Source organism: Mus pahari, chromosome 2 (genome assembly GCF_900095145.1).
Source record: "Mus pahari chromosome 2, PAHARI_EIJ_v1.1, whole genome shotgun sequence".
NCBI lineage: Eukaryota > Metazoa > Chordata > Mammalia > Rodentia > Muridae > Mus > Mus pahari.
This window is the reverse complement of record NC_034591.1, coordinates 72802962-72815828: the sequence shown is the minus strand read 5'-3', so window position 1 is coordinate 72815828 and position 12867 is coordinate 72802962. Positions and strand designations below refer to the sequence as shown.

The window sequence follows — 12867 nt, the reverse complement described above, 5'->3', positions numbered from 1 at the left end:
TAAGCTCGACCAGAGGCCCCGGAAGACCTGACCCAGTGGCTCTGACCACTGCATGTCTATCTTCTCGGGAAGACATTGGTATTCAGGGCCACGGGTCAAGAATGGCAGGTGTAACAGTTACCTAGGATACAGTGAACTAAGTCCACATCAAGACTATGTGCCAGTCTCTGGGGGTGATTCTGAGGCATGAGGTGAATCCTAGCAGGTTTCACAAGGAGAGAAGTGTCTGCACTGGACCCCAAAGAAGCCTGAAGATCACAGGAGGGAGAAAGCATTCAGGCTGAGGGCACAGAGAAAAGAAGATGATGTGGGCTAGAGAGGGAGGCCTGCAGCATAAGAAGGCAGGGCAAGGTGGTACCATTGATGGGCATTTCCGTTAACCTTTGAACCCTCACCACATGCCTTCCACACCCAGTCACACTGTGGCTCCAGATTTCTCTGCATAGTTGGGTAGTACTAGTCCCCCCTGAGCATTTTTCTCTTTCTGTGGAGATAGGTGTCGGCAAGTGTAGTCTGGAATAGGAGAGGCCAGGAGAAGACAGATTAGCATCCCTGCCCAGTTCCTCTAAGGATAAGCATGACTTCTCACAAGACTCGGAGAACCAGACTCAGAGACGCTCATTCCTTCTAGCCTCTCACCTGTTTTACTTTCTCTGACCCGACTTTTCCCACCTCCTCCCTTGGGTACCACTTGAGATCTTGAATCTTTTCTGTCAGTCCAGGCTCAAGCAGGTAGCCAACCAAGGTCTTGCTGAGGTATTTGAGCTTTGTCCTGCAGCCCAACCTAGGACACCACCGCTGAGCAGGGGTGTCCGGGGCACCAGGCATTTTGTGGGATCTTAGGATTGAGAGAAAACACCCTGGGTGACCTTCATCTGCTCCAGGGGCTTCTGCTGATCTTTATGGCTGAGCAAGTCTTCCTTCTTCACCTGGTAATTGCCTTCAGGCCAGGGACAATGCAGACAAAGCTATCTAGATGGGCAGCTGGACTCCAGGAAACCACAGAGAAGGGGTCACCTGGTGTGAGGGTGGGCAGCCAGAAAGCTGATGGTTTCTCAAGGCAGGTGGGGGGAGGGGACAGAGTGGGAACAGATCGGGGAGGGGGTCCGTGGTGAAGGAAGGGTTTCCTAAGGAGGCAGAAGAGCGGGCTGCTGGCCGGAGCTTTAGGGCAGGAGAAAGGAAACCTAAGAGGCTTTGCTGCCTGTGGCAAGATGTAAAAGTGACTGGGGCACTGATCCTATAGCAGCCCGAGGAAGGTCGAGAGGCAGGGAAATGGATGGAAGAAGGCAGCGGACTGGGAAGTTTCTGGGGGAAGAGGTGGGGGAGTTCCAGGAAGGCCAAGCCAAAACTACCCCCACCTCAAGGACTTATTCCCACACTGCAGCCATTTCTGCCTGGTGCTGTGATGACCTTCCAGTTCCCGACCTCCACTAAGTCCCGAGAACACACAGATCCCACGGGAACAATCTGGAGGGATGGGGTAGAAGAAGAGGGATACTGTGAGCATGATGAAGGGGGCAGGAGGCAGGCAACTGGGTCAGCATGTGCAGCAGCCAGGGCAGACTGGATCCTCTCTGCTCTGCATGGGCAGCAGCCAGGGCAGAAAGCACTCTCCTTGGCTTTAACAAGACCTGTGTACGTAAGACACAGTAAGCTTTTTATTCTTGTTTCAGACTTTGAGTGGATACCACATATGTCACGGTTCAAAGCTGAAAGAGCTTCAAACAGTAGCGAGGAGAGGACAAGTCCCTTCCTCCTCACCCTTTCAGACCCTTGCTTCCCTTCGCAACAATCAGCGATGGCTACTTTTTTATGTAAAACCGCTGTTTTCTGGTTTATATAAATGAAACATAAAGATACAATTGCACTTTCCTTTCCCGCATCGGCCCCTCCCATCTTGTCCAGGGCTGCCTGCAGAGCAGTACCTGGACTTGCTGCTGTGGAACTCATGGAGGTCGTTGTCTGACATTTGCTACCACCAGAAACACTGAAATGAATGAACAAGACAGAACTGGGGCTGACCATCCTCCAAAAGCAGCCAAGAGAGCGAGGGGAAGCCATCACGAGCGCTGAACACCAGGAAAGAAACAGTGAAATGAGCATGGGGCCAGGCAACCCTAAAACAGAGAACAAATGGATAGATACAGCCCCAGACCTAAGACTTCAAAGGGGATGAGAGTATTTTTGTTTCAGGTTTTTGGATTAAGGATGAACAGCTGCCAGTCGACACTGATCTGAAAAATCCCTGGTTCCCCAACATCTGGGGCAGAAGATACTCAACTTTTATATTATTAAAAGTGCTTTTACTGCCTCACAGGTACACAATATTTTTACATCAAATATGGTTGCAATTTACTGCATCAGACTATACCCAGTTAATGCACTTTTCATATCATTTATTTGATTCAGTGGGATGCATTTGGTGAGAAAGGTTGGTTCTTATAGCTAGAATCAGTAATGTAGTTTCAAAATTAGACCATGTAAAGACTGAGCGATTTTTAACGTGCATTAACAGGACAGTGGCCAAATCCAAGACATTCCTTAGAGCCACAAAGGCAATGAGGGCACAATGAGGTCCAGCTGCTCCACAGATTTACGATGTTCTGAATGTGGGATGGCAAGCCTGGGCTCACCTCTAGCCAGTGTGAAGCAGGAATTAGGCATATATGGAGAATCCTGCCTGTGAATCTGGCAAAGTTGCTCTGAGTCTAAAATGGGACATAGTTCCATGTCTGTGCAATCTGGGTGCTGAATCTCAGTGTTATTCATAGACTGCCTACCATACCAGGTTTCTGTTTTGTTTTGTTTTTTTTCCTGAAGACCAGTAGATAATCTATGTGTGCTATAAATTCTAAAATACATTACACATATTTCATGTATTGCACTAGACTGACCATTTTAATTAAATGCACCAAATGGTGCATTTAATCGTGACGTTTACCTACTGGTAGGGGCTGAGCCTTTACAGCTTCATTCTGCCTGCAGGCTCCCCACCTCACCTACAGTTATTAAAGTCAGGTTCATTGCTAACAACCTGGGCAGGGAGTAAGTCTAGACACCACACCCATCTGAAGCAGGGGGAAAAATATTTTTTTCCAATTAGCACTGTTATTGTTCTTGGATTTGTAATAGCATATTCTATTATAGATATTACTTGGAAATGATCAATAAAGCAAATGGGTGGCATTTGAGTGCCGGGGAATGGATGTGCTGGATTTGAGCATCGCTGGGACGTCAACTCATCATCCCACTATTTAACCTTCATGGCAAGCCATTAACTGAAGCAGACAGGTACCTCAGGCTCCTCTCAGTCAATCTACTCAAGTTCCCCCCAGCTCTCCTCCAGTCCTTGTCTCCATGGCAACAGGCCCCATCCTTGCCCTGAAGAGTAACCGGATCTTTGGCTGGACTGAGATTTTTCCTAATCACACTTGTCAATTCAGGTCATGGAGACATGGATGGATTCTTAACAAGTGAGTTCATAAGCTACCAACAAAATGAGTGGCCAGCAGCAAGTGACCAGACCCAGTGTCCAGAAAGCCAAAGACACCATTAGTGTCCAAGGAAACCCATACCCCTGACAAGTGTCAATCAAGCTCCTTGTTGAGTACGGGCTTCTTCCTTCAGTATCCCCTTTCTTTCCTTACCGCCCTCCTCCCCAGTCAACAGGTACAGGCTGGCCCACTCAATGAGTAATCAGATTACTCAATTCTCTAGGGCAGCAGTTCTCAACCTGTCGGTCTCAACCCCTTTCAGGGTCGAACTGCCCTTTCACAGGGGTCACCTAAGACATTCAGGTATTTAGATTATGATTCACAACAGTAACACATTTAGCTATGACGTAGCAATGAAAATAATTTTATGCTTGGGGGTCCCAATGGGAGGTACTGTATTAACGGTCACAGCATTAGGAAGGTTGAGAACCACTGCTCTCGGGGAGTGTGTGCTCACCAGATTTATGACAACTTGACACAAACTACAGTCATCGTAGAGGAGGAAACCCCGACTGGGAACATGCCTACATAGAATCAGGCTGGGGGCCAGCCTGTAGAGTGATTTTCTCAATTAGTGATCCATGGAAGAGGGTCCAGCCTAGTTTGTGGGGGCCACCTCTGGGTTGGTGGTCCTCGGTGCTGTAAGAAAGCAGGCTGAGCAAGCCATGGCGGAAAGCAAGTAAGCAGCGCTCCTCCATCACCTTCAGTTCCCACCTTCAGGTTCCTGTCTTGTTTGCGTTCTTTTGATGATGAACAGTGATATTAAAATGTAAGCCAAATAAACCTCCCCAACTTGCTTTTGGGTCACGGTGCTCACTAAGGCAGAGGGCGTATAGCGTCACATCAGTTTCCTGCTGAGCATAACGCCCCCAAATACCAGCTTCTATGGAAGGAACGTTCTTGCTGGTTTCCATTGTGGGGCCTGCCCTCTGTAACAGACGGTGTTTTCAAACAGTGCTGCTCTGTGATTCCTAAATACAGACACTACTTCAGAGACGTATCTTACAGTTCATCTCCTGGGTTACCATGGCTGAGGAGGTCAGCTTCCAGATTTTCTATTCTAAATCGCTTTTGAACAGATTTACAAACACTAAGGACTGGCTTTCATCTGGACCAGAACAAACTCTGAAAGATGGCTCTGGCTCTCTCTCTCTCTCTCTCTCTCTCTCTCTCTCTCTCTCTCTCTCTCTCTCTCCCCTCTCTCACCTGCGCATGCGCGCGCGCACACACACACATACACACACACACACAACTTTTCTATTAAATGTAAACAATCAGCTGTCCCAAAATATCCCAAATCAATTATTTCTGAGAGAATACACAGGTGTTGGGGAGATATTAGAGTTATAAAAAGAAAATGACAAATTAAGTTTTCATGGGCCAGCTGCTCAACTGATGGGATGCCGGAGAAGGCCCTCCTTTGCTCTGAGACTCAATTAGCAAATCAATTAACATCATGCCCTTGCTGCCAACAGACTGGCTGCTCCCTCCAACCACCCCAGTACTTGGTGAGTCCCCCATCTTTGATGCCCAGTCCTCACCTTTGGCCTAAGAGTTCATTGGTTTCCACCAGCCATGGCATCAGGAGCCCACGTGAGTTTAAGGATTAGCAGTCCCCAAGGGAGCAGCTGTGCCACCTTGCCCTCCATGCATCCCTCTTTGCTCCAATCTAAAAGCTGGGCTTGGCTCAACCACAGTGGGTACTGATGATGTTGTGGGCTGTCACTCTCAGAGGGAAGCAGATAGGACCAGGCAAAGCAGAGGGTCCTCAAAGGGACACATTCCCTAAGTCTGCTGGCCAACTGTGGCAGTGCATTTCAAACAAGCAGCAGAATACTAGAGACAGAAATGGCATCCCCTTCACCATATCATATCCTTCCACTGCTGCAACACGCCCGCTTGCACCCTCACCCACCTCGGGGGTTTTCTGACAGCAGTGAAGCGCAGCGTGCTTTGCTGGGGGGGGGGGGGGAGATCAGCCTGACTAAGCCTTCCTGAAACTCTTCATATAGGTTAGCCACCTTCAAAAGGTGCCCATGGATACTCACACATCCCTAGGACAGACAAACACAAATACCATGCAGCTGGCCCACTCTGTAGCCAGAGACAGCCAGCAGGCCCCAAGTGGCAATTTAAGACATCTTTCAGCATCTGTTTGGCACTGAACAATAATGGAGTATTTTCTTTCGAAGTACAAATAAACCCACAAATGACTATTTGTCTAAGTCCTGGCTCTGACCATAGAGCAAATCTTGGGACATTTGTGGGTCCTGAGTTTCTCTCCTGTAGCTCAAGAGGGGGTTGACTTGGAAGAGTCTAAGGACCCTTTGGCAAACCAGTTGGAGACTGGGGAGGAGTCTCCCCCCCAACATTCTGACAGACTGGATCTACCATTGCCCCTTCTCAGTCAGCACAAGCTGAAGCTAGACTGCCCACGTCCGTGCCCCTGGCTGCTCACCTTCTCCACCGGCGTGTGCTCCTCGTTGCTGACGCTGGCTTTCCTCGATTCGTTTTTAGACCTGCTCAGCCTTCGGGACACTTTCTCTCTGAGGAGGGTGGCGTATCCGATGTGCTCGTAGATGGGATTTGTGGTCATCTTTGCGATGTACTCAGCGGCCTTGGTCTCTATGTAGAGTGTGATCAAGCCATCTGTCACCAGGTCGTGAATGGATTCGAACCTCTTCTCACCCACAAAGTGCTTCCCGTCGTGGAAGAGCCGGTAGTTTAAGGTCTGGTTCCCAAACCTGCTCATCAGAAAGCCAAGAATTATTACCAGCCAGATAAGCATGGGGAAAGTGAGGTTGCTTCCAGAACATTCCATTCGTTAGGCCTGGAGCAGGTGCTTGGATCTCAGAGATTCCCGTGAGATGTGATTATCTATATTTAGCATGAGAAGCAACAGAATCACAAAGAGCCGCCACTTCCTGTTGGAGGCCACGTGCCTGGAATGAAGCACACAGGATCTAACCTCAGGGATGCATTTGGGGACAATTACTCCTGTAAGTCACTCAGGACACTGGGTCACTCCACTGTCATTTGTGAAAGTTGAAGCCCTGATGTACAAATACATCACCTGGGAAATGACAATTATCTCTGCAAGGGACACCAGCACCAAAGTCCTATGATGTCCCTTATTATCACACCTTTGACTGCAACCTCATCTCTACCATCCTGCCTGATGAAGCCATAGAGAAACATCAGCTAGGTGCTAAATGTATCACCAATACTGGCATCTGCCAGTCTCACAGGCACGACTACCTATGCCAGGAGACGGGAGAATGCTCTGCCTACCCAGAGTTCTTAACAGCTTTGGGCATAATCCCTCATCACCGAACCACTTAGGACATGCTCTGAACATTTCCAGTTGGAAAGCATCTTTGTGAGGTCACACTATGGAGACTGTATTAGACACACACCCTTCATGAGCTGGCCTAGGAAGGCTTTCCTCTGCATCCATTCTTTCTATGGAGAGAGCTCTGGTCAGTTTCCAGGAAGTCTACAGGACGACTCTGTGGGGAGTTAAAGGCCTGGCGTATATGAGTGACCCCTGCATTGCCTCGGCACTTGTGGTGGCCAATCTTGAGAGGTACCTGCCCTGGTGACTTGCTGGCACACATGACAAGTCTGGGGTCAAAGTGGTCCCGAGAAGACAAGAATGGGCTGCCTGTCTACGAAGCACTCATGCTGACAATCTGCATGTCTTCAGCCAGGCAAACAGACACTCAACCTCTGGCCTGCAGCTGGTGTTTGCAAACAGTGAAACTGCAAGGTAGTCTGAGCAGGCGTGACTGTGGAAACTTAGCATCTGGCATGCAGGGCGGGGTTCTGGAAGTAACCACCAAAGGTGTCTGTAAAGCATAGCTGGTGCCCGATGCCACTGTACTGCACACATAAGCTGGTGGGGATGGGGAATTCCACATTATGTGCATTTCACTACAGTGGGGCATTGAAGAAGCCCTGAATGTTTGACGTCCTGAGTGGATGTGTGTAGTTGACATTGACACATTCACATCAAGGACCCCATAGAATCCCTGCCTGTGAGCCTCGAAGGACACTTAGCAAAGCCTTCCATGTATCTGAGCACGAATGTTGACATTGTGCCCAGAAAATGTCCACCATAGCTCTCTCTCCCTGGAGGTTAGAGCCTGGGGACTGCTGCCCTACAGAGACAGGTCCCACTGAGGTTAGTTGACCCTGCCTCCTTAGTCAGCTGTTTGCGATAACCCCATCTCCCCAGTCAACACTACGTTATAAAGATGTAGCCCTTCTGAGGTACCACAGTCTCTTCACCAGAGACCTCAGGCCACCTGATCTCAGCCTTTCTGCTCTCTCTTTATTGTTCTGCCGTCACAGTCAGGTCTCCCCCTGTAGCATATCATACTTCTTAAAAATTGGAAAAATCATAAAAGTCACTTTCACGAGCCATGAGTGAAACACAGCTCACCTCAGTGCCAGCGTGTAGCATCCTGGCTGCCGCTGGCTTTCTCGAAGGATGTAGGCACCCTCCACACCGCCTAGAAGCTCATCAGCCTGCTCCCGAGAGATGATCCCATGAAACCTGGAGGGACAAGGCAGTCACTACACTGAGCAGACGCTACAAAGTAGATACTATGAGGTCTGGGCTGAAAACTGTGGTTACTAGGTCCCTAGGTATCCATTGTCTCCAGTGGAATGAAGGGTGTGATGATGGCTCATCCTGAAGACCCTCTTGCAAGTACATCCCTGTGTTCCCAACACAGGAAAATACACAGCCCACCTGGCTTTCTGCTCCTGTCTTTGCTCTCAGGCTAACAATGAAGATCTAAATGAAAGCTAGGTTATGACTCCTTTCAAACCACGGGGAATAACAAAAGAGCAATTACCAATTTAGCTTTCAGCTCAAACACAGAGAACTGTGGATTATCCTGATTGCAAAGGAACACTTATTGATTAGCAACCTGCTTGATTCTGGTGCTGAGGATCGTTAATTTTAAAGGCTCATTCTCTGCAAAGAAGGGTTGGCTAGAAGCCATGTTCTTCCAGTGTTTTCCATTAGAGATTAATTGTTTAGGTGGGTGTTTGGGAAAAGAATCTACTTTTCCACTTTTAATGGTAATGTTTGTCTTCGATTTCTCTGTTACAAAATGAACAGAGAAGGGGTGGGCACACTGAGTGGGACTTCTGGCTTGTCAGAGTCAGCACTGACCTTCTGAAGGTAGTTGTCTGAGGCCTAGAGTTTGGACAGAGACTGGTGAGGTGAAGCCAGGTGTCTGGGTGGATATATTTGTCCTTCTACCTTTAAGTAAAGATAAAGGCTCACAGCCATCACTAACAATTCTGTTTTGTTTTGAGACAGTCTCTTCATTATGCAGGCTTGTCCATCCTGGAACTCATTATGTAGACCAGGCTGGCCTTGAACACACAGAGATCCACTTGCCTCTGTCTTCCAGGTGTGCACCTATGCCCAGCTTTTACTATTGTTTTTTTTTTTTTTTTCTGTCATCACTAACAATTCTATCCTTTGTGTGTCTAAGATGTGGGATCTTGAGTATGAGAACTGGCCAGTGCCCAGCGACTCTAAACTCCTAGAAGAGGGATAAATATACCTTTCTAGAATTACCTAGTGTTAGAAGACTTTGGAGGAATGATCATGGAAAGAATTTTCTGAGCATAAAAAAGAAAATAACATTTGCTGCCCCCTCCCTGGCCAAGAATACAAAAATTAGGCTGGAGGACAAATGTAATGGAGGTGTGTGTATGTGTGTGTAAGTATGTATGTGTGTGTGGCTGTGTGCATGTGTGTTTGTGTGAGTGTATGTGTGGTGTGTTATCCTAATTTCCTCCTTTTCAATATTCTTCTTTTCAATAGTGGATCTTCTAGTTGATATTCTGGTCCTAGGGGAGCAAACAGGCCAAAAGCATTACTGGCTCTGAATGAAAATCTCAGCCTGGAGGTCAAGGTGATGACAGCCTGGGCGGGGGACGGGGGGGGGGGAGGCTTATGCTCTGCTAAGTTCTGGTTTCAAATCTCAGGAACTGGTGCTTAGAGCAGTACTGTTGGTGAGTGCTGAGATGTAAGAGCAGCCCTCTTGCTCAGTCAGAGAGCAAGATTTCCATGAAGACAGAGGAGTCTGGGGAGGACTTGGCCAAGACCACTGGGTCTAAGTGGGTCTTGTACACTGGTACACGAAGTAGAGGGGTTTGGTGCTTTGTGAATGAGGCCACTGAACTCTTGAGACACAGTGGAGAAGCCTCCTGTGCAGCATGAGCTCTGGCAGGGAGAGCTGCTCTGTGGTGGGCAATTCAGGTACAAAACTGTATGTGGTAGGTTTTCCTGATTGCTCTCTCTTAAAAAAATAAAAAAATGTACAATCTGCAAGTAACTTTGAAGTCAGATGGAGAATCAAAGTCATGTGACAACATGGGCTAGCTCTCAGAGGCAGGAGGGTGGATGGGAGGGGAGCCTACACTCCTGGGTGGTTGCTTGAGAGGTGCCAAGTCTGACAAGAAAGGCTCCAGAATGCAGCTGTGTCCACAGGGAAGGAGCAGTAGGCTAGGAAGACCAGTCAGTCCACTCACCCTGAAGATGAGAGGGAAGGTCTCATTGGCTGAGGGAGCACAGGTGGTGGCCTTGAAAGAGCTTTTGCCTCATCATGCCTTTAGGTTGACCTTAGGAAGGGACTTATGTATCTTTTCCTCCTTGGACCACTCCGTAGTTCGCTCTCTTTAAAGGGTTCTGTACCTTGTAGTCTTAGATTACAAATGACTTTGCTAGTTGTGGTGTTTGCCTTGTACTAGATTACTACGGAAATCCAACAGAGCTAGAGGTGAGGTTAAAAGGACAATGTGGTTGGGATAGAAAGAGAATAAAAATGGGTTTAAGGCAATGTGGGTGCTACACCCAAGCCTACAGAATGACCCGTTTGGATTTTCCAACAGTGCAGGGGAAAGGCATGCTTTTCCTGAGCACTGTGTTATGAGAGTCATGATAGTCAGGAATTCAGCTGAAGTGGACAGTCTTAGACACCTACGTGTTTGTATTGCATCAGGGTAGACAGTGAAGTGACATGCTGCTGGAGAGCTGGTGGAAGCCTTCCTTTCAGACACTGGCCAGGCACCTGGAGGCTGGCTCTGAGGAGAGAAGTGCTACACACAACTCTCCCGCTGCCCGACCTTAGTGGGAACCAGGTACCCGAGTGTGGGAAGGAAAACTCAGTACAAAAGTGTCTGATTGTGTTTATTCTTCTTACTAAACTCTTACACAATAGGTATGTGATGAAGACGATGTTAGGGAATAGTTAGTAGTTAAATTTGAATGACATACGAAGCGACTACTTATTAAATTGTTAAAACAAAGAATAGTATAATACATACTCTCTTCCATAATATTTTGGTCTGTTTTCCACCTATATTAAAAAAGAAGAAAAATGTTAATAATGCATTTGAATTAAAATTAGCTAGATAAAAATGTGACTCAGATAAATAGCTAGTGTCCTGGTTGTAATTTTACTATAGATTCATTCACCAAATCAGAGATCCATGAAGCGTTAGAATTAATCAACACATCCTAATGAATAGAAACGATCCAGAATCATTATATTTCTATATTCATTAGGCTCATTTTCCATCTAAACCAAATCAACTTAATAAAGAATTTTCCAAAAGATAAATAACATTTTTCCCCCAAAGGAAACAATGTGTTGCTTATTTTAACAGCAAAGCATTTATAAGAACATTTTAACTTCATTCTAAAAGGCAAGGCAGCTACTTCTAGTATGAATTTAAAAAACCAAGCATTTATTTCAATCTTCACTTAATTGTTTTGTTTTGCAGTTATAAATAAACAAGGGTTTGCACCTGGATAACAAAAATAAAGTAAATATCATTTGGTTTCTTCTCAAATAAAGTTGGTATTTTAGCATTTGCCTTTATTTTTCAATACCGAGTGGTGGGACTCTGAGGCCCAGGACACAGCAAGCAAGACTGAGGTGACTACATCAGATCAGATCATACGTGTCATCTATCACAGAAGAATTTTGCTCTCTGATGTTCACAGTATTGGCCTGATAAGATATGAGCATAGATTTTTCACATCTGGTTGTCAGTTCTGCTTTAATTCTTGGGACAGTCCAAATACAACCGAGCCATGTAAAGATAGAAGTCTTACTGGTAGATGCACATTTGGAAACAAATTTGTGTCTCTTCCCGTGTAGGATATGAGCCTGGCAGATGTTCTGGCCATAGTCAGTTCTGTCTCCAGCCAAATAGATTGTTTTCCCAATAAGGCTCACAGATAGGCATAGTGGTTGGATTTCCAGACATCAGGCTGGTTCCTGGTATACTGCCATCTCCCCTATATTCCAAAGGATAGATAGGCCATAGATATTATAGACCCCGAGGAAAGCTCAGAAAGGATGCCCAGGGCTCTGAAGACCACTTCTCGATCTGGCTATGACAACTCTATTTCACACACAAATAATGAGCTCAGCATGGTAGGTGAAGCTGACTTCTGAGATCTGGAATGTAGGTAGGTAAGAGGTTAACAACTATGGAATTTAATTGATTCTGGACACTTATATGCGTTCACTCGACTGTGCATTTTATATCTGAAACATGCTCAATCAAAGGCTGCTCATAACTTTTGATCTTGGAGGTGTGAAGTCTACTCCATGTTTTTGTGAAAAATGTATATTTAAGTAATATAATTAACTAACACAGTGTGTGAGGAGGCTCCTTCTTAGCAGGTGTCTTTCCTATAAATGCTGCATTCTATTGTCACTTTCTTTACACAACAGTAACTTTTTAAATGTGAACTGAAAATTGTCACAGATATCATTCTATTGGCTTTTGAAGTTGTTATTTATGTGATACTACTGATATTCAATTGGCACACCAGTGTGCCATAGAGACAGGTTAGATTTAGAAAAACTAAGAGATCTATGAAAGCAATGCACAATGGCAAAATATCTTTTCACTCAGTCCCAAATTAGAAGTGGTTCATTCTTTAGAAGGGAAAAGTTTTCACTCACATCTTGTTGGCTAATGTAGAACACAAGGTGTGAAATCTGAGTGTAGCTTTTCGCCCCATTCCATTCCCCTACCCTCCTTTCTCCCACAGGAGGTGAGAACTAACCAATCTCCTCATGCAGACAGCACGGTAGGTAAAGCTGACTCATGGCTCCTGGAATGTAGGTAAGAGGTGAACAGCTATGCAGTTTAATTGGTTCTTAATAGCACAACAATTGCTGTTGGTTCGCTCATCCTTTATGAAAGTTCACATTACATGTATTAGGTTCAGGGCTCTGTGCTTGGCCCTGTCATTGCTCACACAGAGATAGCCAAGAAAATACAGACGGGACACAGCTACAAAGAGATCCTGGGTTTCTGTGCTCAC

At 46.4% G+C, this 12867-nt stretch overlaps 1 protein-coding gene across 1 annotated transcript in view; it reads right to left on the bottom strand.

Moving 5' to 3' along the window:
- Chn2 (chimerin 2) overlaps window positions 1-12867 on the bottom strand; it is a 262148-nt gene that overhangs the window by 73966 nt on the left and 175315 nt on the right. The window contains exons 4-6 of the mRNA XM_021191644.2: window positions 10848-10879; window positions 7939-8052; window positions 5953-6238 (exon numbers count right to left, since the gene is read on the bottom strand). Of these exons, the coding sequence (XP_021047303.1) occupies window positions 5953-6238; window positions 7939-8052; window positions 10848-10879 (432 nt within the window). The remainder of the gene's footprint in view (window positions 1-5952; window positions 6239-7938; window positions 8053-10847; window positions 10880-12867) is intronic.